At 38.4% G+C, this 26,690-nt stretch overlaps 3 protein-coding genes across 4 annotated transcripts; 1 reads left to right on the top strand and 2 right to left on the bottom strand.

Annotated features, from left to right (window-relative positions):
* The first annotated feature begins 1,895 nt into the window (after positions 1–1,895).
* On the top strand, positions 1,896–3,337 carry LOC126788064 (galactomannan galactosyltransferase 1-like). The gene has a single exon (XM_050514022.1). The coding sequence runs from the start codon at positions 1,900–1,902 to the stop codon at positions 3,208–3,210; it is 1,311 nt and encodes a 436-aa protein (XP_050369979.1). The 5' UTR covers positions 1,896–1,899; the 3' UTR covers positions 3,211–3,337.
* A 1,659-nt stretch (positions 3,338–4,996) lies between these two features.
* On the bottom strand, positions 4,997–13,655 carry LOC126786515 (BTB/POZ domain-containing protein At1g04390). 2 transcript variants are annotated; one of them, XM_050512360.1, is made up of 10 exons: positions 13,502–13,655; positions 13,006–13,141; positions 12,138–12,642; positions 11,901–12,034; positions 11,383–11,816; positions 10,074–11,216; positions 9,225–9,377; positions 7,923–8,493; positions 6,996–7,070; positions 5,000–6,070 (listed from the first exon to the last, which is right to left on the bottom strand). In XM_050512360.1, exons 2-8 carry the CDS (start codon positions 13,096–13,098, stop codon positions 8,043–8,045), a joined length of 2,913 nt encoding a protein of 970 aa, XP_050368317.1. In that variant the 5' UTR covers positions 13,099–13,141; positions 13,502–13,655; the 3' UTR covers positions 5,000–6,070; positions 6,996–7,070; positions 7,923–8,042. The 2 variants fall into 2 exon arrangements, with proteins under 2 accessions (XP_050368318.1, XP_050368317.1); XM_050512361.1 differs by lacking the exons at positions 13,006–13,141; positions 13,502–13,655 and having other exon boundaries at positions 4,997–6,070; positions 12,138–12,406; positions 12,517–12,642.
* A 1,197-nt stretch (positions 13,656–14,852) lies between these two features.
* LOC126785935 (T-complex protein 1 subunit gamma) lies at positions 14,853–19,631 on the bottom strand. The gene is made up of 13 exons (XM_050511616.1): positions 19,504–19,631; positions 19,246–19,307; positions 18,602–18,674; positions 18,380–18,447; positions 18,137–18,206; positions 17,812–17,880; positions 17,624–17,695; positions 17,040–17,113; positions 16,284–16,946; positions 16,069–16,194; positions 15,795–15,899; positions 15,618–15,692; positions 14,853–15,412 (listed from the first exon to the last, which is right to left on the bottom strand). Exons 1-13 carry the CDS (start codon positions 19,526–19,528, stop codon positions 15,224–15,226), a joined length of 1,671 nt encoding a protein of 556 aa, XP_050367573.1. The 5' UTR covers positions 19,529–19,631; the 3' UTR covers positions 14,853–15,223.
* Positions 19,632–26,690: the final 7,059 nt, after the last annotated feature.

Here is a 26,690-nt window from a genome sequence, read left to right on the forward strand (position 1 = left end):
TCTATCTTCGTTAAATGACACAAAAATAGGTTACTGCTAAGTGCTAACAAGGCACCTTCTTTATTTTGGTGAACTTAGACTCCTATACGCTTTGCTATCTTTTCCAAGCTTAACTAAGGCCCGCCCTAAAGTTAATATTCTGCGTTATGAAAACAGAACAATTTTTAAACTGCTTGTATTATTGACAGCCACTTCTGATAAGAAAGCTTGCGAATGATGCAAAGAATACTTATGCTGCCAAGCACCCTTTTGTTTTTGTTTCTTTCACTTCTCTTGGGTATCGATCAATTCCAAGCATTGATATTGGTTAAGTAATACACTAATACGTACTTTGGAACATCAATAAGCATCCTTTTGAAGTTGCATTTGTTATGTTGACCGGTTTAATTTGCTTATAACATTATTATACGGAGTTTGTTGCTAATATCGGCCTTAGTGGGATTAAATAAAGAGCACAGTAATTTCTTCCGATCAAATCTCTAAAAGCAAGCTATAAAATGTGGTTTGTATGTGATCTTGTATTTTATGAAGCATATGAAAATTTGTAGAAATGCATCAAAGAGAATGTATATGGTGACAAATTTTGTATATATTTAGTATATAATTTCATGAGACAAGATGTAGATATTCAAAACGTGATGTTATTTCATAATTTCCTTGATTTGGTTTTTTAAAAAAAGTTACATACCTAGAGTGCTTAAAACAGTACTTACCGAGACTCTATCACGAGGAATGAAAATGGAATGACAAAGAAATAAAAAATGGCAAGGCATTCCAAGGAAAACGAAAATGACTAGGCATTGCATTTATAAGATCCATGTGAAAAAACATGAAATTGCATATAACAAGGGCCAAGTCACAGTGTCACGCTATATGTGCTAAACATTAGTAGGATTGGATTTATATATAGAATGGCCCATGCCCCTAAGAAGCAATGAAATTAATTGGAAGAATCAAGTCCATGCAAGGTTCAAGAAACTAGGGATCTCACTTTGAATTTTAATACCTCAAAACACCAATCACAAGGTGCAAGCAATTAACTTGAAGCAATGCTCCTTTAAAGCAGGTAAAGCCGCGCCAAGGTGTGTCACCAGTCCAATACAGACGACCGACACTCCAGCGTAAAAAAGATAGGAAGATTGATTAAACAAAACTATGTTTTGATTATGATCAAATTGATCATGATCTGCAACTTTAGCCAAAAGCTAATTCATGTGTAAACTTATGAACTTACAACGAAAACTCAAAATACTCTTTATCAGAAATGAATTTAGACAATCCTATAGTCATACATATACTCCGATGTGTTCGATAATTATTTATCGTTGGCTAGCATTTATAGTTAGAATTTTATTGTTGAGATTAATGTCAACATAATCGAGATTCAAAACTCTGAGGATATAAAAATTTTGTGTTATCTTCATATATATGATCTTTCAAATTCCAAAATCCGAAACTTGAATTTCGTGAGTAGGTCATGAAAAACTAAAGTCGAATGTAAACGCTTTGAATTGAAAAGAAATTAGCCTTGACATGCGTAAAGTCATTGGAGAAATGTTTAACAAAATCATCTCCAATTAATCACAATCTAGGAAATAGCGAAAGATCTCCTGTTCCTACGTCCATATCCAATTTTGTTCATTTTCATTTTTTTATGGATTTGGTCAGTTAAAGAAGAAAAAAAAAAAGAGGTTCTTCTCAACAAAAAAAAAAAAGGTTACCAGAGTACCATGCATATGTTATGGCAAGATTAAAGCCTTGTACTTTAATAACCAACAAACGAGGTTTTTGGCCTTAATGCACCTGTCAGTTATCTTCTTCTTCATCTTCCTGTACTTTAACTTTCAACCTCATTACACAGAGAAAACCCACAGCTATCAATCACTTCATCAGTCACAAATGAGTTCCCAAGACTTCTCTCCCTTCCAAACTTCCCCATACAAACGCTCCCTTCTCCACAGAGTCCCTTCTCTAGTTGCAGATGGCTTCCTCTTCGTTGGTGGAGCAGCCATGGCTTTGTCTCTTGTCTACGCACTCCTTTCCTTCTTAAACCCCACCTCAACCTTCGACACCATCATCACATACTCCACCACCTCTCAAGGCCCTGACTTCGGCTACGACCCACCTGAGCCGACGTTCTATGACGACCCCAGCCTCAGCTACTCGGTTGGCGACGCCATACAGAACTGGGATGAGAAACGCAGAGAGTGGCTTAGGGTTCACCCTTCTTTTGGTGTTGGCGATAAGGTTCTTATTGTCACGGGGTCTCAGCCTTCAGTGTGTAAGAACCCTGTTGGGGATCACTTACAGTTGAGACTGTTCAAGAACAAAGTAGACTACTGCAGGCTTCACGGCTGCGAGGTTTTCTACAACAACGTTCTTCTGGACCCTAAAGGCACCGGTTTCTGGGCCAAGTACCCGATTCTCAGAGCCGCCATGGTGGCGCATCCGGAGGCCGAGTGGATCTACTGGGTCGACTCGGACGCCATCTTCACCGACATGGAGTTCAAGCTGCCGTTGGAGAAGTATAAAAATTATAACTTGGTTGCTCACGGGTGGTGGCACTTGGTGAAGCAGCAGAGCTGGACAAGCCTCAATGCCGGTGTGTTCTTGATTAGGAATTGTCAGTGGTCCTTGGACTTCATAGATGAATGGGCCAGCATGGGACCGCAAGGACCGGCCCAAGAGAGGTGGGGGGAGATTCAGAAATCATTGCTCAAGGACAAGCTGTACCCAGGGTCAGATGATCAGAGTGCTCTAATCTACCTTGTGCTGAAGAAGAAGCAGAAATGGGGGGACAAGGTTTACTTGGAAAGTGAGTACAACTTCCAGAGCTACTGGCTTGGGGTGGTGGATGGGCTTGATAATATTACCAAAGGGTACATGGAGGTTGATAGAGAAATGGGGAAGCTGAGGAGGCGGCATGCTGAGAAGGTGAGTGAGGTTTATGGAGAAATGAGGGAGCAGTATATGAAGGACAAGGGGATGTGGAGGGAGAATGTGAGGAGGCCTTTTGTGACACATTTTACTGGGTGTGAGCCTTGTAGTGGGGATTATAATCCCATTTATACTTGGGAGGATTGTTGGAATGGGATGCAGAAGGCTTTGAACTTTGCAGATAATCAAGTGCTCAGGAAATATGGATTTGTGCATCCAGACCTACTCAACTCTTCATTGGTTACTCCTTTGTCATTTGATTTCCCTGCTTGAATTTATTGTTCATTTCACGTTCGTTTTTAGAGACAAATAGTGTAAATAAACAAGAGACTGCTAATTTCTGAGTTTGATTGCAGTTTAGATTCTCCTGAATCGTAATGAAACAAATTTCCATACAGAATGCTTATGCGTCATATCATTTTTACGTTTTTTTTCTACTATTCTGGAGATTAAATTAAACACCAAACCGATAAACAGTAGAAGTAACAATATCAACTTACACTTTCACCAAACCTTGAGCTTGCATTGAAGTATGATGAAGGCTACCTAGTTGAGGAGACACTCGAAAACGTGATAAATTTTGAAGGATGGAAAGCAACCTATACCTAAGTACAGTATGTGTAGGTCGGCTAGCAAGCTGATTAGAAATCAAGAGTCTTAAAAGGATCCTTGTCTTCATTGCATCATTTGCATGTATCTGCAACTGCAACTCATAAATATCGCCGATGCTTTCTCTAGCAGTTTCTCCTTATTGCTCTGCTCGAGTGTTAATTTGTTGTAACCTTTTCTGCTTCGAAGAAAAAAAGAGTAAAAATGTGAAAGATTGCTTTGTCAATCTGGAAACTGACAAGCTTATGTTGAGAATTTGGGTTCTAAACAAATTTGTGTGGGATATCTATCGGTGAATTTGACCATGTTACACCATCATCAAACAAGTCTGGAAAGGTGTATGCTTGTCTCATTGTTGGTAGATACACATCCTTGTCTCTATATTGGTGTCTTTTTCACATGACACTGTATCTACATGTTAACGATAAAAGAGAAGTTAAATTTGATGCTCCTTTTAGTAACCTCCCTAATTGTTCTTCTCTTATTCTCTTTCGAACTCTGATAGTGTCAGTACGATGGAATTAGCTTCTCTTAATTGGTTGATTGGACCCTAATTGAACGCAATAATCCCGGTAGTCTTGAGCAATCTCATGACGAACCATAACTCACGAGTTGAAAATGACCAGTTTGATTTTTTACTTTCTTGGGTATTGGTAACAAATACTTTCGGTTCCTTTTGGAGTTTTGGTCATATACCCGTGAGGCATGATTTTCCGATCAATCGCCTTAATCAGTGGGGCTTGATCAGCTTGATCATGACGAACCATAACTCATGCAAGATTGATCGGTAAGACTTAAAAGTGAATAAACCCGATATCAGTGATATCACCACGATCATTTTCTTTGTGTTTAATCAAGGACTCGTGCAAGATTGATAGGTCTACGAATTTGCAGCCGAAACTTCCACACCTTTGGGCACGAATTTCCGTCGTGAAAAGCGCCTTAAATTAGTCACAAATGACACTGCTAATTCTCAAACCCGTCAAACTCGTCACGCTCCATTCCACAAATTGTTCAATACCAAGGTCCTACTGCATTCTACTGCACTGTATCAAAGTCACAAAGCAAGCCATCATGACCAGTCTGTCACGAAGAAAAGTAGGACAAAAGGGAGACTGATTGAAATTTGGTGGAAGAGAAAGCGGTGGTTAATGAATAATGAGGGGAGCAATTCGCTTCCTTTCTTTTGACCTTACTGTAAAATGAAATTTATTTCACAAATGAAAATGTTAAGTTACCATTTACTTCGGTGAATTCTTTTGTGACTGAGTAAATATAGACGCTCTTTTACCGAGTATAAATAGCTGTTCCTCTATTCCGGTTAGATGAGAAACATTGCTATTCATAGATTGCTAGAGTTCTTAGTACACATCCAAGGAAATTCTAACACTCTTTAATGATGGATATAACAGAATGTCATCTGTTTTAAAGTTCATCCGAGCCTGCATTCTACAATCGGCCAAATCTAAGCTGGGTAATCATGGAAGTGTCAACAATGAGCAGCAGGGTGGTTTAACCTTCAACCTTCTATTGCTTCTCCAGCTGATTAGGGTTTTTAACTTTTTATGGTAAAAGGGTCTCAACCAAAGTGTATTATTGCAGAGTCCATGGTTATGACATGTTCTAATACTAATACTAATACTAATACTAATACTAATACTATGGAGCAGCTGATGGCTGAGGGCAAACCCGGTGCTCAGTGCTGCTATCTACGCTCATCCTGAGGCTGAGTGGATCTGAGGGACCGACTCGGAATGCAATCTTTCTGGATATGGAATTAGAGATCCATTTGAATTCAAAGTAAAACTTCATAGTTTTTTTTCCAGCAACAGAAGATTAATAAGCCATGATATACGCGGACTATAGTATAGAGCGAGTACAGCTTGAACAGTACTGGTCAGCCATAGTTTACACCACACCGAGACATATGCATAGGTGGACTCCTGGAGATGCTGAGGGGAGACATGCAGAGAAATTTACCCATTTCTATGCTACAAAAAGGGAACAAATATACCCCTTATAAAAAAGAAAAAGAAAAAAAGGAACAATATTTGACGGGGTAGCTGGAGAGAGAGTCACACTTCATCAGGTGTGAACCATGCAAAGGGGGCACTAGGGGAGTAGAACTGAAATCATAAATGCGAAGCTACTTGCAGGGATGTAGAAAGTTTTTGTAACTTTACTAGTGAATAATCAAGCACTTCGGCTATTTTGGTTTTATACATCCAGACGTACTCAACCCCTCAAAAGGTGTCTCCCCTTCCCTGCCTGAGTGAATACTTCTCTGCTGTGCAATTTGTTTCTTTCCCATATTTTCAGACAGTTTCAAACCCGGCTGTTGTATGGTCGTGTTCATGCTATGTGTATAGTTCTTTCACCCATGATATTAGCTACTGGAACGTACCTTCCTCCACATTAGTTCCCGTATAAATTGGCGGCAACAATCTTCTTTCTTCACGTTCCACTAAGTCCACCCCAAAACTGATGTACAAACATCACCATTCACCAACAATATACTGTACTACTGCAAGGGAGAAAAAGTAGAAAGTTGAGGGCATAAAATTTCTATAGAAGCTGAACAAACAACCTAATTACGAAAATAACTATCTCAGGCAAATATATAGATCATAAATTGTATGGATCCTAATATATCAAATGCTTGTAAAGCATCCATGTCAAATTTGTGTAACTAGTTAAAGGTAAACCCAAATCTCACTGTAAGCTGGAACTTCAATATAACCTACTCCCACAAACAAATTTGTGCACACCAAGAATCTAATGCTGCTATAGCTACCAGAAAGATATAAAACTGACTAAAATTTCCAGAGACTAGCTAGGTAAGTTTCCTAAGAATTAAAATTTGGAACCTAGAGATCTAATAGTCAAGAGGTAGAGCAGATATTATATAAAAAATATTCATGCTCCTTCCCCTATATCTTCAAGTAAACAAAACTTAAGTGCATCAATTTGTTCATTTTGTCGCATACAAAATCAGAGTTTGTAACCCCATCCTATGAGGCGACTCTGTAGATGGTAAGAGGTGAACGATCATGGGAAGGCTACCTACTAGTTCAATTGATTAACATTTAAAACCAAACACCACCTGTTTTCCACAGCATAATCTGAGGACTACCATCAATTGATCAACGCTAAACAAACTTGGCTGAAAATTAATTAAAATCCTCCCATTTGTTTTTAATTTTTTTGTACATGTTGATCAGGAAGGCATTGTACTTAGAATTAGATAGCAGAATTACAATGCCGGACGCTGATGAGATGAACCAAGCATGAAAGCTCACCACTTTAAGTGAACTCATTTAGTATGTATTTGATTCTATGTAATCGGAACAAAAAGATGACAGTAATCTGCATTTTCTGATCAATATGCAGGTTCTAATATATTTTCATTTTGAAAAAGTCTGTTACTGGAAGTATAAGATTCAACCTACCAGGAATGATACACACATCAGATTGTTGAGAGCTGTAATCTCATGCTAATTTGATTGCACGAACAATTGTAACACCTGCAAGGAAGGATGGGTATATATGAGAAATTATTCACCTACTGTTGAAAATCTATTGCAGGACAACACAAAAGGTTTTGAACTTAGAAAATCATCAGCCAGTGGAAGTTTCAGCTCTAATATCCATTCTCCACACATAAGTTTCTAGATGGAGGAGTGTAAATTAAAGGAATTGGTGTCCTCTCTGCTCACCTGCTAGGCCGCTAGAGATTCACAGAAGTTATATAAGTACAAATGCTCAGACAAGGTTTGCCCTGCTGAAGCCCAAGAACAAAATGAGACACTACAAACCAACCTTAGTTTTAAGTGCACCCTACTATGGCTGACATACAAGAAATGAAGACATATCTTTTTCCAAAATATGGTTTACTTACAATCTCTCTGACCATTCCCATCCATTCCCATGAAGGCCTCTTAGTACTTCACAACCTAGTAAGCCGTACTTTCAATTTTCTAACTTTCGGAATGCAAAACAGGACACATGTAGACCAGCACCTATATGGTGTCTTATAATTAACCACAAAGTTTATTAAATTTAGAGCCACAAGGAAAGTTCACAACATGACTCACCAATATATCAGAACAAAAATAAATGCAATCCTCTACAATACGAAGGTATTTTTTGGAATAGATTAAAAACAGGAGACCATAAATTGGCAGAGAACTTCAACAAATTTTTAAAAAGTAAAGGAAAGGATGGCCTGGTGCTGTGTTAAATAGAGAGATCAAGTACTGTGAAGGAGGGGACCAGAAAGGGATAGGGGATTTCGAGTCAAAGAGGCAGTCTTACAGATGGAGGGGAAGGCTACCTACTAGTTCATATTGTATAAAATAAGCATGGAACAAACTTACCCTCAAGTAAAAGACTGTACATCTCAAGCGGGCAGATCAATCTATGGGTTCAGGTTCATAAAATGATGAGGCCGTACTGTACTCTACAGGAAATTGTACAATTCCAATTCCGTATGAGAATCAAATCAACTGAAATTGATCACCACCCATCTGGGAGAACCGAACAGACGCTACCCGAACCATTTCAGCCAGCACTTCATCAAGTGTTTCGAGTTCACCAGAATCACACAACTGACGATATAGAGGGGCCATATAAGCCGCTGCAACCTCGGCCAAGTTCCAAAGAGATAAATTTGCAGCAATTTGTAGTATTTTTATAGCCAACTGTCTTGCAGAATCAAGACATGATACGATGACATCTGAGCATGCTTCCTGAACATCTTCCATGATCCAGAACTCAGAAAGCCAGAAAAGCTCTACATAAGGCTGCACCTCATCTATCTTTTCTTCACTGCTCATGTTATTCCATATACATCCCAAAGGAGGCTTTGGCAGGTTACCAGAATAGAAGTAGTCAACTAGTTTAACCATTGCTTCCCAGCTAATTGACACCTTTATCACTTGTGAGGTGCTGCACGTATTACCAAACAAAAAAGGTAAAAAAGGTGAACTACCAAACGGTTAAAACAGAAAGAAAATTACATACCAATGTTCTTATTCAAGTGCCAAAGAACAAGCACAAGCTATTACAAGTCCCATTTAAGTCGATAATTTGTACTTATGTTGTGAAGGGAAAAACAAATTATGCAAACCTACTATGTCTCCACCAACGTACCAACCTTGGAAGGAAGTAACAGGTTACTAAGGTAACACACAATTGGCACAACACGTTCATATAGGTAAATAACTTAAATCAAAAGGATGCAGTTGCAACCAAAGGGTAAATGTCCCCATAAAAGCACAAACGGTAGCCACAGAATCTGGCATATCACATCTCTCATCTTCCAGCCGATTATTTCAAGAAAAGTATCACACCAATAACATTTAACATTTCCTGCTGACAAGCTTTCATACAAGATGCATTTGATAGTTTATAGCCAGATTTTTACATATATGACAGCATATATAAGGCTAACATTATCTCTAGAAGATCAACATGTGTAACATTAGATGTGAGTTACTTTTGAAAAGCATTTAGCATTTATCCAATCTTAAGAACAGCTTCTCAAATTCTCAAAAAAAAAAAAACACCTTCTCAAAAGTAACATCTTCAGTGTGTTAGACTATAAACTTCTACAAGTTTCAATACAAATGTGAACTATGTTAGTGTATGTTTATATATGTAGAAAAATTTGGAAGTACCTCTCCTGCATTCCTGACCTAAACAAGGCCCTCAGATAATCACAACTTGCTGACAGTACAACTTTGTGAACATGCATGTGAGGCATTGACAAAGAGCAAACACCACATGTCCAGTCCAAAAGCTTTGTTTCTTTAGCTTCTAAGATGAGATCCCTGAGGCCAAAAGCTACAAATATTACTATTGCATACTATTACATCTGGAATAACAATTAGTAGCATGGAAGTAAGACTACAAATACATTCGCTGGAAACAAATTTCTCCCAACTTATAAATCCAGTTATTCAAAAAAAAAAAATATAACTAAATGCTGTTAATGGATGTTGTTCGAATATTCTGAAGCAAGTTTGATATTTCTTCTATTCTGGATTCAATGAGAAAGAGAGAAAAAAGAAGAAGGGGAGCAGAGAGATAAAAATTGAAAACTACTTTAAAATGTTTTGTTATAGGAACCATTCTATGTATTATCTCGCACTTCTCACTACCTCCTATCTTTCCTCTCCCCTAATCTCCTTTCTTGCTTCCATTTAATATGAAAACGAATAACAAAGAAAAAAACTACCCAAAATGGGCCTTTAGCTTCTAGATGGCTGATCAACATCCCACAAGGTGTTTGAGGCAATACAATATATGCAGTAAGTAAATTGTTTAGACCTAGACTCCACCAGATCCCTTTTGTCAAATCAAGACAGGTTTTATTTGAACTATGTCAAGAGACACTTAGATTCCTATGTCCTTAGCACACTGCACTTCTGAGTCGATACACAGACATGAGGCACAAACTATATAAGAAAGTTGAAACAACAGTGCTGGTGTGAAGCAACAATATATAGTATAGTATGAAATCATACGAGAAACGTTGTCCAGATGGACCAAGAGCTGCACTGAGGTCAGGGCTGGGAAAAGTAGCGCCCCACTTTGGGGGTTTTCTACAAAGCATCCGTAACAGAGGCCGTAAATTACAACATTTTGCAAGAGTCCTCAACTTTTCCACAAGTTCTTCTCCTGCTTGCAGATATCCCAAGTAGATATACTCCAACAACATTGCAAACGCTTGGCGATCGACATGAGCAGACAATCTTATGTCTTTCTGAAAGTCTTTGGTAACTTCCATAGAGCCTGTTACTGAAGAATTGTCAGATATCTCACTAGGAAGCAGCTTTTCAGGAGGCAGTAACGAGGGACATTGGATTGCAACCACCACCCCATGAACACTGAAGCACTCTCCGCTCGTGAGAATGAATTGTAAATCAGCAGAATCCTTATCATTAATTGCTTTACCAATCCTTTTCATGAGGTTACTCGGAAAACCATAAAACCCAAAATAACTCAGAACGTATGTGGCAAACCATTGCACACCAGGGGTACAATTGTTGTTACATATGTCTTGAAGTTTAATGACAAGTTCAGCTTCAATATGATCCAATGTGTTCTTACCGGCAATTCTGTCTAGGTCATTTCCTACACATCCAGAATGCTTTATCAACTCAGCCAGTCCCAACAAACTGTACAACAGAAGAATATCATTCCCTTCCCATTCTCTGGAACCTGAACAACAAATATTCTCATGGAACATATTATGCAGATGGGGAGCAAAGTTCAATCTTTCAACTTGGAAATGATTACTTAAGCACCATCTCATGAAGGCAAATAATGTTTTTACCCCTTTCTGTTTGATTATCCAGACTTCATACTCTTCCAAACCAGAATAGCATATAAATCCCATTAGATAAATGATAATTTGCAGTTTATCTGGTATGGCGAAATTCCCAGATGACAAATTATCAAGAAAACGCAGTAGGATATTCAGATACTCCAAGCCTTTTGGCTTCAGTATTTCGGACAATATGAATCTGGATTTTGATGCAATGTATTTGCAGGGAGAATAAATCATCATCAGAACTGCCCTCGTTGCTGATTCACTTCTGAAGGTACCGGCGATGTCGTTTTCATATATTTTATGCCATCTCTGAATTGCCTCAACAAACGTCAAGCTGTCAAAGGGCATGGAGAAAGAGAGAGAAATTAGACTAACAGGTAGAAATAAGAATGTGTGGTGAGGAAAATAAGAACTGGAGCTTTACCAAATATAAGAATTTATGAAGTCCAACCACGTCTTACTAAAACAAAGTAAACTTTCTTTTAAAGATGAAGTCGTACCATGCACATGCAATAAGGATGTTTAAGTGGAACTCAGTTTCAGGGTTGAAATCCTCCCCACAATGTATTGCAAGCCATCCAAGAATATCCCAGACATAACTCCTCAAAGAAAGTAAATAATTGGCACTGAGTCCCTCCTTTGCAATAACTATCTGCTCTTCCAGTGATATAGAATCTTCATAGGAATCGTTGTGAAATTTTTCAAGTAGGAGATCCAGAAGGATTTTATCAATCTTTTGTTTCCAGAAGTAAATGTGATGCTCCCCTGCCCAACGACTGATCAGAGCCAAGCGACATGCCTCCACTAGCAAAGACATCTGGTCCTTGGTGACCTTTCTAGAGTGTGAGCTCCAGTCGGACATTCCAGAGATGATGGCTTTAATAATAGGTTGGCATGATAAATTCATCAGTTGTAAGCATTTTTGTTCATTTATCTGCAACACAAAGCATAACCAAAAAAAAAATTATGCTTGATTATCATAAACAAATACCTTGTAAGGAGAAGATAGAATTTATACTGTTAAACACTGTGCTAGCTTGAATGCTTCAATTCTAACAGAATAAGGATGAGAATTGTCCATGCATTGCACCATCTGTTCGGAAAGTGCCTCTCCACCTTCTAATAGTTTCTTGGCTCCATTACCGCATAAAGCTGAAAATAAGTAAGAGCAACTTAATTCAAATATTTTAGCAGTGGAGCTGACTAAGAGAAATTCCTTGTGGAAATAATGTGTGACGTTATTAAAGGTTCTTACCTACAGCAGAATACAATTTCAAAACAGCAACTTTGTGACAAACATCTTGCTTGATAAGATCATTCAGATCTTTCATCAGTTTAGCATCACTCCAAGCAGAATATCTAGATGGAGACCACCACCATAGTATTGTACTCAAAAGTAAAGCCATCTGTTGGAAATATTCAAATGACTTCACACATTCTGAAAAAGACCGTAAGTTACCGATAACTTGAGATACACTTTCTGTTTTCTCAAGGATGTCCCAAACTTCTTTTGCACTCTTCATGCTGATATTTGTAAGAATAAGATTCAGTGCTGCAGCACATGATATAGCAACTTCTGTTTGATTGGTAGATAACAAAGATGACAAAGGATTAATAAGATCCAAAGCATCAACCTGCAGTATTGATTTGGGTAACAGGCCACCTAATTTTACCGTGACATTTGCTGCCATGCTCAATATGGACCCTTTATTAGACTGAAGTATCCAGACTAATGCTGCAATGATATCGGCAACTGAAGCCTGAATATGAATGGAGGAAATGATGAGAACATTCTAAAGTGGAATTGGACACAGTTCAGAATTGACACATATTTACACGACTCGTAGAGACTTGAAACCTAGACAATTATGGAGATACTAAAGTTTTTCATATATACCGATAACATTATAGAACTCCATACATAGACAAACTGTAAGGCTGTCATAATGCAAATATGTTACAGGTGATATATGCTGTGGAAACATGCAAACCAATACACCCAATATATCATAACTCAACTTGCTGATACACGTTACGATCAGTAAAATTGAAGCTCAACTGAAAAAAATAAAAGGCTATAACCTCAGCTTTGTAGAGATTGTAGTTGCAGGCTACTATCATACCTTCAAAAGCGGATGGTGCAGCTTATCGGCAGAAACAGAATCAAGAAATGCAGATAGACAGTGGATCACATGCCTCTGTATCTCTATATCCATACACTGCCATTTCCTCGCCTGGTCGCGGCCGCCGCCGCACACTCTGCAAGACACAATCTCAATTCAATGGCGCATATTCACATCCCTACCTCTAGATAATCCAGTCTTAAATTTCCAACCAACACAAACACCTAACTCTGGTGTTGATCAGACTTCCAATTCAGCTTAATCTACACTCTCTTAGCTAATGTTTAGATCATTTGCTTTCGCTCTAATGCAATGCTGAGCCTAAGTGGTGATGCTAAGCAGATTCAATCAGAAATTTAAAGAAACTAAATCGAACCGAGTGATCGAGCTGAGCTGAAGCAAATTTAAAGTATCGAAATCGGATTAAAACAAGCGAAAGAGAAACGGAAGCGTGAAATTGAAAAGAGAAGAGGTGAGGTGAGGTGAAGTGGAGGACCTGGTGCCGAGGTTGAGAGCGTCGTTGAGACGCTGGTGGCGCGTGTAGGTCTGTCCGCTGATGCTCCGATTGTTCTCCGCGCTGTGTTTGAAGGTCTCATCTTTTTCTGTTCATACGAAAGTTCTGGAGAATTGTCAAGGCGGTGAGCGTGAAACTGTTTTCTCTGAATTTCCAAAGAAGAAGAAGAACCGGTACCGCCACTAATAGCATGACCCTGTGACGCCGTGCTGGAATTACTCTCTTTTGTTTTACAACACAAAGTTACAGTTTTACCTCCTTTTTGTGTGAAAGGAATTGCAGTTTTACTTTTGTTGATAGAGCAAATTCATTGGTGAATCACTGAATCGTCTTGAGCTTGCTTGTTTGCTCACTGCTGGCTACAGCACGGTTGTTAGTGATGTAACCCGTATCATGAAACTAGTTGGCTACAGCACAGATTATTTAGATACGTGATCTGTAAGACTGTCATGTATCCCGATAGTTTTGTTTACTAGTTATTAAGCTGTGTTTACCATAATGAAAAACAAGGGTTATGGGAACGGAGCAAATTAATGGAGATAGCAAGGCCGACCTGATTACCAATAAGCTGTTTTTATATCCAACGATGCTAAATAAGTTTTTTCATATGTCCAGTTGATCAACACAAGGATATGGTACTACTACTACTACTTCTATTAGCACACCAGATAACAGTGTCAAAAAACACCTCGGGCCGGGATGAAGATTGATCAGCTTTTGCTACCGGCAACGTGACACTTAATCACTTATTAACAGCCAACAGAGAGACTCTTACAACTGAAGGCATACAACAAAGAGAACTCTTAACCACAAAGAGGGTAAAAGGAAAGGGGAAAAGCCGAAGTAGAAAGCTCTAATTGATATTTAGAGCAGGTGCACTCTTCTTGGGAAACCTACCACTATTTGTGCTTGATTCATGACCAACTTGTATGTTATGAGCAGCGGGAAGCTCCGACTCGGCTATCTTTCCCCCTTCAAGAGGTGTGCCATGCACATATCCAACCCTAGCTCCTTCATCTTAACCATGTTTTATGCCATCCTTGCGCTCTGCCATTCTCTCTGATCAGTCCCTAGTATGTGATTTTGCAGTGCAAGAATTATAAAGCTGTGTGCTCTATCTTTACGTGGCAGATTCACCTAAGAGGGTGACAAGTATACCTTCCACTAGACACGTTTGGGTATCGGGTCTCCATTTGTGCAACAGATGAAAGTAGTATCGTTTTCTGTCAAGACACTATTGGTAGCAGCCCGAGAGATCTCAGTGATCTCACAATACAGTTGAAAAATCAAACACATTAAACCTACGAAGCTGTTTTAAGTACAAAGACAATAATTAGAACGAGCGATAGTTAAGATTAAAGAACTGAAGTAGAATTCTACACAAGAACTAATCATACAGGTCAACTCAGTCTTCAAAATGCCTCACTCCATCTATGCTAAAGAAAAAGAAAGTACTCCATAGATAGATGAGAAGGCAAACTTCCTAGCATCTCCATCAAAACCTGTATTCTTTTCCCAACCCCTCGCAGATAGAGAAAGAGAGATGAAGACAATAAAAGAAGACACACACATGCCCCTAGTGATGGGACACTACAAAACCTACATAATATCTCTTCCTCAAACTCATAATGTTTGATTGTTCGTTCTCAAGTTAAATAGAGGGAAGCAACTCAAGAAACACTACGACTAGAGCAATGGCAACCCTCACTCGGGAATGATTTGCTCGTTATCAGCATCTCCTTCTGTCTCAACTTGAGGCTTTGTAGGTGCTTTGCTTCCAGCAGGCTGCTTCTTTTTAATCCCACTAACGATGTCATCAATTCTGAGAAGTAGGCAGGCACTTTCTATGGCTGTCTTAAAGGTCTGTGCCTTAACATTGTAGGCATCCCAGATCTGGAATCAAAATGTAAGCAATTAGGAAATATGTTTATATGCTCAATTATGAACATTTACCAACAGTGGGAAAGGCTGATATAACACACTAAAACACGGTCTCAGCATTCCAGTCACATGAACGCTATTGTGAATAGCAAACCCAACAAACTTCAGCAATTCTAGTAAGCTAGCACTACAATTATGAGACAATGAAGAAAAATACCTTTTTCTCTTTTACGTCAGTCATGGCACCAGTGTTACCATCTATGCCAATCCATGCATTTTCACCATTTGCATGCTATGGTTTAGAACCAGTAAAAATACAAAGAAGGCTTTAGTATGAACATTGAGAGGATATAATGATATACTAAAACATACATAACATAGAGCAGAATCAAACCTTTCCTTGCAATGCTGTCATCGTTCTAATGACATTAACCCCACAGTTCTGAGCCAACGTTCGTGGTATGGCCTCAAAGGCAATGGCAGCAGCTTCATATGGCCACTGTTCCACCATAAAAGCACAAATTTACTCCCAAAACTACTTAAAAAAACAATTAGACTGAAGCAACAATTAGTTCTTAAACACAACCTTGAAGTAGTCAAATATTCAATTTCCAGGATTTTATATCTTTACAAATATACAAGACTTTAGGATGAAGAAATATCTTTACCTTTTCTATACCTTCAATGGATGAACTCTTTTGCTTCAATGTAGCAGAAACAGTCAACTCCGAAGCACCACCACCAGGAACAAGTTTTGGGTTCTTCAAGATATTTCTTGCTACTGCCATGGCATCCTATGAACAGAACATGAATACATAATATATTCTCAGCATTCTATAGCAAAACTGCGTGAAAGAAGAAAAGGAAAAAAAAAAAGACATACCTGCAAATTTCTTTCCACTTCATTTAACATATCCTTGCTAGGACCTCGTAGGAGAACAGTACATGCCTTAGGCTCTTTGCAATCAACAATGAATGTAAAGAACTCATCTCCAATTTTTTTAACCTCAAATAACCCAGCCCCAGTACCAATATCAGATTCTTGCAACTCATCTGGTCTGTTGACAATAACTGCCCCACAAGCCTTGGCAATTCTGTTATTATCTGTTTTCCTCAGCCTCCTGATTGCAGTAACACCGGCCTTGCTCAGATAATGACATGCCAGGTCACTAAGCCCCTTTTCTGTAATCACAACATCTGGTTTGAACTTCAATATCTGCACGCAGAGGCCCTCAATATATTCTTCTTCTAACTTTAGTAGGAGTCCCCAATCTTCTTCTTTAAGCAGCTCAGCATTTGTTTGGTTCTCTCCTTTCTTATACTCAAGAGGACAATCAAGAAGCATGATTCGTGGATTGACGATCTTTCTTCTCATTTTTCCAGGAGCAATGACATCCTTGTTGAACATTACTCCTTTCAGAACCACTGAATCTTCCAACTGGCCACCAGGAACCTTCTCAACCTTGATGTACTTTTTAATATCCACTTCTCGCAGACCCTGGCCAAGGTCCACTCCAACTATTCTAGTGGCTTCAAGGGCCAGATCCTGAGTTCAACACAGAGAAGCAAACCAACCATATAAGCTTAACATAAGTTACAGTCTCACAAAATATTAATAGTATGGCGAAATAGTACTTACAGCAATCAAATCCCCAAATTGACTGGTAAACTTCGTACCAATACAACTCTTAATCAGCCCCAACATTGTTGCACCTGCCAGATAATGTGTATAAGTTGCATGCCCAAAGCACAAAATGATTACTTCAAGGTTTGAAGTTTATATGGTCAAGCAAGCCGAACAAGCCAAAGAAAAACATATACCAAGTTATCATTGTGTAACTATCACTACAAGTACAATACAGAGATTAAATCTGTTTATTCATTCTTTTTGGCACGTTCTCCATAACTTGGTCACACTCTGAATTAATGATTCTATAACCATCGTTGAATTTACAACCACGAATGGCCAATGAACACATGTGTCATCAGCGGATCTAGACTTGTGCCTATTTCTATTTCTATTGCGGACAAGCTAAGGCTGCAACATCAACCCCAAACTGATTATGATGGAGCACAAGGAGTAGCAACCTCAATGAATTTTATTATACATTCATGAATAAGTAAAACTAACTGATAGCTTGACAACAAGAGGCTGGACACCAGATACACTGTACACAGACCTCAATGATAATTGATAAGTCAATGATAATTAAGGAAACTTACGATCTGTCACATCAATAGTCATGGCTATTTTGTCAAGCACGGCAATAGCATCATCCAGAGCTTTATTGTAGGCTACAATGAAACAAAAGAGAAATAAATGAATAAAGAAAAGCATACACCTAAGTAAATAAAGCTGTGAGTGAAAGAAGATCGGAAGTGAATATGTATAGTACGGTCATTCAACTTACCTCGGCAAATGACAGTAGGATGAAAATGCTGGTCAATAAATGTTTCAGCTACGTGCAGCATCTCACCAGCTTCAACAAATATCACACAATGTAAGACAGTCCGTAACTTTATGTATGTTAAGAAGTTTAACATGTATTTATCAATACCAGAATCTCTTCTTCATTAAATCTTCAACCAAAAGATGAAGAAGAAGAAGAAGATAATAATAATAATAATAATAATATTAATAATAAAAATAATAATAATAATAAATAAATAATAATAATAATATCTAGTACTATGCGTGCAACATGTTTCTTTGAGGTTTTAATGCTGAAACCATACCGAGAATAATGACAGATGTTGTTCCATCACCTACTTCTTCATCTTGTGAGCGGCTTAATTCAATCATTGACTGTCATCATGAATTTGGAAGACCATATGGATGAGAAATTAAGAGCTAACGTAACAAGTTAGAGGTGGAGAGAACATATCATTACATAAGAAGCCACCAATAGAGAGATAAATAAAGGATGAAGTAACTTTAAAACAAAAAAAAAATCATCTTAGATGAAGAGAATATCATGCCTTTGCTGCTGGATGCGCAAGATCCAATTCTCGCAGAATTGCATTTCCATCATTGGTCACTACGATACCTGTTAGCAATGAGAAAAACAACTTTGTTAGATTTATGAAAATTCATGAACACTGAAAACAAAATCCTTCAGAATAGCGCACATGCAGTAGATACACAAGGCTAGTTACAGATAATACAGTAAAAAAATCTCCACTGAAGGCAAGGCAGATTACCTCCACTAGCATCCAATAGCATCTTTAACATGGACCGAGGTCCCAACGTTGTACGGATGATGTCAGCAACAGCCTGTCATCATCAGAACATGTTTTTAAGTTTTACGTCTTGAGAATTTAAATACTAAAGGTATTAGAAATAAAATAAACTCATCTTTTTTCATTACATGTATGAACATCTGAGACCCTAAAAATAGCAAACACAAGCATGCCCAACAATTATAGTATTTTTCCATTTTTGAATCAATATGGAATACATAACTTCGCTGTCTAACTCCCTAGAAGCACAATCTTCTCAAAGACCCAAAACACATAAAGTTTCATACCCACAAGGCAATGCTCATGTGAACACATCCAGAAATTAGATTACAACCAAAACACACACAACACAAATGTCAATATGAATTTAATTGAACTATCATTGTTAATAAGTCATCGTATTTAGAGATTCTTTCACCCAACAATGAGCTCTACGCATAGAGCACATAACGAACAGAACCACCTTCACAATGCTACAATCATTCCCAAACTCTAAAACATATCTAACAGATTTACGACAAAATTTCTCAAAAACCCCCAGTGGGTGTACAGAACAATACGTAACGAAATGAATGGATCCAATAGACATAAACCCTAATCCATACCTTAGAGGCCTGGATGTTAGCATGGTGCACCTTACTCCCGGACTCCCTCTTCACAGAGTCCTCTGCTCAAAACAAACAAAGATCAATCAAAACAAGCAAATGGGTTTTCACCACAACGCAAATCTCATCCATTAAAGCACCAAACAAGACAGAACACAAGGTTTTTGTAAAACCCAGATAAACGAAGGAGTTAAGAAAGTAAACTTTGAAGTGATTAAGAGAGAGATAGAAAGAGAAAGAGAGAGAGAGAGAGCTTACTGAGAACAAGGACTTGGGATTGCATGGTGGTAGTGAGAGATCTGAGTGAGAGAGAGAGAGAGAGTGTGTGTGTGTGTGTGAGGAAATTAGGTTTCAGCGGCTTTGCGAGGGAAACGCCGTAAGGGAAAAGAAAAAACCTGGCTTCGCTCTCTTCTGGAGTGATCGATGGTTTTTAAACGGGTCGGGGCTGAGACTGCGGGTTGGGCTTGGAAAATGGGTCTCTATCCATTTAGAACAATGATTATGCTAGGTCATGAAGATTGGAAATGGAATATTGCAAGTTTGGAAATAGCATTATCATAGTATGCTTTTGGAATAATGAGAGTGAGTGGCGTTATAAATTCATCAGGATACAATTCCTGATTTTCCCAAATCCTAAGGGTTTAGGGGAGAATTTTTCCCAAGTGGACTGATTTTGATTTGGGCCGCCGAAATCCAAATCCAACCCTTTAAATCCACATATCGAAACATGCCTTGAAAGTATAGTCATTAGTATCTAAAATAATTTTATGAGACTATTAACCATCGACCATACGGAAGTTGCTTGTTGAAAATAGTTATATTGTTACTTTTAGGTACGTAGTTGAAGTGTCGGAATCATACGAGTATCGAGAAATCAAACAATTGGATTTGAAATTTATGCATGAGTAGGAATCATGCGCATAGTATGCTGATATATAGAAGCCAAAAGTCTTATATAAGTAGAGCACGTTGTTTCTCTTAACATGCAAATGATTAATGGTGTGGGAGCAGTTCCACCAGCGTCACTAGTGGAGGACAAGACTTCTACGATGTTAGTTTTGTTGATGGCTTCAACCTAGGAGGGTTCCGTTGATGTGAGCTCGCAATTTGGGGGTGTTGGTGTGCTTGCTTGTGACTCTTTGGCTTGAATCGTTGGGGGTTCATATTGTTGGGTTCAACATGTTTTTGGCCCTGATATAGTTGAAGCAATGGCAGGGAGAGTGGGTTGTGAACTTGCATTAGACTGCCAACTCTCTCTTGTAGTGTTTAAGGCAAACTGCTTGAAGGTGGTTAAAGCTTCTACTGATCTTGAGGGAATACATGGAGCGTTGTATTGCTTTACTTCCATCTTCTTCTTTTTCTCATGTTTACAGGGAAGCCAATATGGCTTCCCTTAAGTTAAGTTTGTTTTACATTCGAGACTTTCTTGTAGTTTGATGGGTGTTTTACCTATCGAACTCAATGATAGATTTCCTACCCAGTGTAAACTTTTGATCTCCTTTAGTATAGTCGAACGTCTTCCATAAAAAAACAGTTTACATTAATTAAGTATATATAAGACTATTTTCTCAAAAAAAAAAAAATATATATATATAATACTAGGTACGTAGGGCTATAGATGTAGAATAACATATGTGCCATTACTACAAGATTAACAAGTTCAAGTTATAAAGTGATCACTCTATAGGCATTGCCTTATTCCCCAATTCCTCATGACCTTTAAGTCTGGACCCTTGGTTCTTCTACACTTCTGGCTACCCACTGAATTGAAATTTTGATCACCACTCTCTGACCGTTTTGTATAAAGGATCCGGATTCTCTACTGAGCTGAGTTTTTAGCTGAGCTTCCTGACCTTTTCTTCATGAGCCACCACGTGTCCGCCTTTTCAGCTGAGTCCTTTAGTTGGCATCTTCTACGGCTTCTTCATCTTCTAGCATGATCTTCTTCAACTTCTTTTTCGTCTTCTAATTCAATCAACTGGATAGTAATACTTTATCATGCAAACTGCTCTCCCCAATGGAGTCGGCTGCACTGAACAAATCTCTTTCTTCTTGTCATTCTAATTACTTTTTCTCTTTCTGGTTCTATAAAACCAGAAAATTATAATCCAAAATTGCAATATTCTTTCAAGTTTTACCCAAGGATTCTCTAGTTTTCTTCTTACCTAATATATGGACCCACACCAAATTAAGATCATATTATCAATTATATCGTAACTGAACTCTAAGAAACAGATGATGAAACTTGATTAATCTTCTGAAGTTTTACTTCCGGACATGGTTATTTGGGTTCATACCTTGTCATTGATTTGATTTAATTCCATAATTGAGGGCGAGCAAAAGGAGGATTGCAAAACAACAAATCTCAAAGTTATTAATACCCAATTGATAGGTTAAGCTGTTAAGGTGGTTGACAATGGTAATAGCATGGGTTGTGAGGGGTTAATTTGTTGATGAATGCTTAATCATACGGGAGAGAGAAGAGAGAGAATTCAGAGAAGAAATGTCTTGTATATTCAGTGCCCTTTCAGTTTTGATGAAACTTAAGTCAAAAATAAATACAGGCCCTTGTATGTTGCTTTATACACATGGCGGCTCGTGAAGAAGGTCAAGAAGCTCAGCTGAAAACTCAGCTCAGGATCCGGATCCTTGTAAAAACTGGAAAAAACTAGCTAGTATGTAAAATTATGGCTAGCAAGCATGATTCATTGATTCAACATATAAATTATAAAATAAAATCTGTCAAACCAACATTCACCACGGATACTACTACCAACCAACCACCGCATATACCACCGGGTTAGCCGCCATTACAGCCACTAGCTCTTCATCGATCATGACCGGAAATTTGTTCGCGCACCAAGTCGCAGCCCCACTTTCAAGGACCTAATTAACCACTAATTAACAGTACTCCCATAGCCTAGCCAAGTCGAGAGCGGGTTGTAAGTTGTAACTGTCGTCGTCATATGACAATGTGCATGTCATCGTCGTCATGCATATATCTAAGGCGCGACGCTGCACCACCCCTGAGGTGGTGCAGCCACCAGAATCATAAAAAAGAGGATAACAACGTACTATTGATCGAGAAGATGATCGAGCAGCGAGACCGCGAGAGTTCTGCATGGTCTCCATGGACAAGTAATCAAATATTGAAGGTATCTATCAGATCGAGACACCCAACCGCGCAGCGAGGAAGAGACGCGCTCTCCTAAACTCTAAGCGCTAGCTAGCAGAATGCTAATTTTGTCTACCAAATAATCAGACTTTAGTGAATGACAGGGTTTATACTTTATACAATTTGCCTACCAAACTCATAATCAAATCTTAGACAATGTTATTCTTAATACTCTGCGTAACTCCATAGTCTGTATTTCTAAACCTGATTCTGGAGCTAGCAGACTAACTACATTGCAATATTTAGAAGAATATATAGATTGAGATTTTTTTTGCAAAAACACTTCACCTTTTCAAAACTAAATTGCAAGAATATTTAACGTCAATCTGTGTCATTGAGATTCAAAGTTTTATCGAGTATGGATTCTACCAGTAGACTCATACCAGCTCAATTACATGCATTACGTACGTGGTTCACAGTATAAATTACAAATTAGGCATTACCCAACCCATGCCAGTGCGGTGATCGAATCAAAAACCTTTATAACTAGTCGTGTTGGGGCGTTTTGGGTTTTGTTTTCAATTTCATTTTCCCCAAATTCAAAACACTATCCAGTTTTTTGCCCTGATCTCAATCCTCTCTATCACGATCGTGGTAGTTCTCTTATGTGTCGTTCGTATCGACGTTGGAATATCAGAGTTCGTCGATCTCTTGCCATGCTGTTATCTTTCTCGATTTCATCACCAAGGCATCGTAATCTGTCGTAGCTTTCGTCCAGTGCTACGCGTTGGACGTCGAGGAGGGGATTGAGCAACCAAGTCGGTTTCTCTATACAGGAATTTGGTAATCTCTTTCTTATTTGGCCTCTCTAGTACTTGGATCATATTGTACAAATTGTGGTCTCGGTTATTTTGCCTAAGCTCATCATTTGTCCGTTTTGATATCTAAATTGAAGTTTAAGTTGAAGTTTGAAGATGAATTTTAATGGTTGTTTTGGACTGATGATCGGGGCTGAATGAGTTGGATTTCAGATTGGTGGTGTGGCTCTTGTGCTAGACGAGTAGATTTTTGGGAGATGATTATTTGGTTTCTAGAAGTGAGAAATAGGGTCTCTGCTTGGTTGAAGGTTTAGTATGTTTTTGATGCCCATGTGTGGCTTTTATTTGCTCCTTCTGCATTGATTAATGAGTTAATATTAGTTGAAGTTGGTAGTAAGATGCTATTGACATTTTTGACTAGAAACTATGAGAATTGTTTGATTATATATCTGCTCCTCATGCATCTTTTATACTGAGCAATATGTACAACAAGAATATGATGATATCCCTCATATATGGAGATTCTCTTGGTTAGATTCATGGATTCTCTCTCAAATTTGGCTATTGTGTATGATATCATCAGTTTTCCAGTTTTCTCTTTTCATCAAAATGTTTGAACTTTGAAATCAAGAATTACGAAGAATTTTATAATTTTATTTTCGGACTGGTGAATTTGCCTAGCAAGTTGAATTATGGTTAGGGTGTATGGGGGTATGTGCTAGTTCTGCCTATTTGGGAGATGTTGTCCACAATTCAGTTGTTATGTTGCTATGGTAGTGAAGAGATGGGAAGATTGTAGTCTAGTCTCTAATGTCAGTTTAGAGGGGATGTCTATATTTGCTTACTTCTTCTATCATATGGTGTTGTTGGGTTGTTGGTTCATGTTCATAAATCAAAAATGTTAATGCTTCAAGTTTGAGGCAGATTGATATATTCTTAGCAGTGTGCAGTCGTGTAATAACCCGATTTTTCGGAACGAGTTATTGGATTTTTTTTAAGTTTATTAGGTTTGTGAAATTCAGTAAACATGTTTGTTTCACTTTTGCGACGTCGGAAATCGAAAACGGAAACTTTATCGGAACTGTTATGATTAGAAAAAATTACGTTTCCGCAACGTTAGATTCGATTTTTACTCCGTCACTCGTTTGAGAAAACTTCTTTCACGGAAGTTGTAGAGCTTGTCGATACAAGTTCGTGGACATGTCACACGTCCTAATCGGACGTCGTACATGAAAGTTATTAACGACGGAAGTTAGTTTCTGATTTTGGAAGAGGGTATAAAAGGAAATTTTTAAGAGTAGGGTTTCCATTTTCGGAAACCCTTTCTCTCCCTCCTCACCCGCCTCCCTCTTCCTTCTCTCTCCCCGATTTCTCTCTCTCTCCCTTCGAAAAATCCACCTCTGGCGATCTCATTCTCCGGTCTTCCGTGTCGCTCACCGCCTTGCCCAAAAGCACCGCACGGACCTTCGCGGCAACCCTCTAGCTCGCCGCACTGTGCCTCGCTGCCGTGAAGCCGCATGACGTCGCCAAGCTTCTGCGTTTTCACTCCGCCGATGTCAAGCTCATCTCCGGTGATCTACGGTGGTTCTCAAGCTCGATTGAGGTAAGGGTTTTGTGTGTTTGGTTGTTTGGTGTGAGATTTGTATGGTTTTGTGGAAGATTGGAGGAGGAGGGGGCAATGGAGATACCGCCGCCTTAGGCGGCACGTGAGGGGAGGTGAGGTAGCCTAGAGGCGGTCTGAGACCATAGGAGGGTAGAGGAGGAAGAGAGGCAGGGTTTCGGGGCGGCGGTGGTGTGATACGCGCTGGTGTCAGAGTAGGCGCGTGGGCCCCACGCGCTGCAACGCATGATTGCCGGAGGTGGCGCGTGTACCTCACGCGCCGTCACGTGAGGCGGCGCGTGAACAGTGAATTCAAACAGTAATTTTGTAAAAAATTATTTTTACGTACGGTAAATGTGACTTTATTTTACGTACGGTAATTATAAATGTAAATTACGTACAGTAAATGTAAAAGTAATTTCGGAATGATAAATTGTAATTATTATTTACTGAGATTGTATTTACGATTGAATAGTATACATACATACATAAATACGTAAACAGTATGTACTCATACATTAATACATAATTAATACGTATTTGTACAGTAATACATGAATAGTAACTACGTGAACAGTGCCTTCGTAAAACCCAGAAATTTCTGAACATTAAATATTATTACAGTTTTCGGCATTTATGGTTTTACGTGAAGGATTCACATTTGGACTCGTGGAAATTTCGCTCAGGATTATAAGGTGAGTAAAATCTCACAATGACGAATCTACCCTTGCAGAGATTCAGGAATATGCTAAAGTTTAAAGAATGAACTATGATATGTATTTGATATAATGGATTATATATGTGTATAAATGGTAAATAGGTATATCTGGATTTTCGTATATATTTTATGCGAGTTGTATTTGTTGTTTTACTCATACGAGCTGCAAAACTTACCGGGTTTGTGTTTACAATCCCGGTACACCTATTCGATGGTTTAGGGGATAATTCCGCATGTGTGGATTAGCGGAAATCGACGGACCACTCTGAGGACTCGAAGTTGTTTTTATTTTATCTTGTGGTGAGGATTTTGTGTGGATTTTTACATTTCCATTTGATATAATGTCGAATTATAAATTTGGTTTGTAATAATCAATTTGACTGAGTTATACAATGAAACTCAGTAATGATCTGTTGTAACATTAAAATGATTTCGATTTATTGAGATTGTTTTAGAGTTTTCATGACTTCGAAATTTGAGTTTCATACTCGAAATTTCTGGATCGTGACAAGTTGATATCTCTTTCAAGGTTCAATTTGTTAGCAAATACATTCAAATATCAAAGTTTTATTCATTTTGCTGCCTAGCTTTTATGGAAATTTCAACTGCCTCCTTGATCAATGCTCTGCTGTACACATTCAAGTCATCTTACTCTAGGAACAGTTCTATATTGCTTGTCATCTTACTCTAGGAACAATGCTATATTGCTTCTTACTAAAATGTTGGGTTTTGAATTGGGATGCTAACTTGCTAGTTGCCTACATCATGTAATTTCTATTATTTTGTACTTGGGTTCAACCATTATGCTTGTAGCCAAACATATGGTTGGAGGGGCTGTTAAGAATGTAAGGTTAGTTATGTCATTTGATAGCAATTACCATCATATATATTATATATATGACCTAATGTACTGTACACAATTCAACAAAGTATTGAAAGTAATACACAATGTAGCCATTAGCCTTTTTTGTGTTTTCCTTTACATTTTCTGTTTTTAGTTTCAATAATCCATGGTTTCCTAACAAAAAGAGCCTACACGGGGCTACACATAGGCACATAGCTAAGGAACAAGCTAAGAACCCATTTTTAATTGTCAGAGTAGGTATATACGGGGCAGAATACAACATTTGCATGCATCGTCATTTGTCTTTAAATAGTTGAGTTTTCTTGATTGAGAAAGTCATGCAGGTAAGA

Source organism: Argentina anserina, chromosome 3 (assembly GCF_933775445.1).
Source record: "Argentina anserina chromosome 3, drPotAnse1.1, whole genome shotgun sequence".
NCBI lineage: Eukaryota > Viridiplantae > Streptophyta > Magnoliopsida > Rosales > Rosaceae > Argentina > Argentina anserina.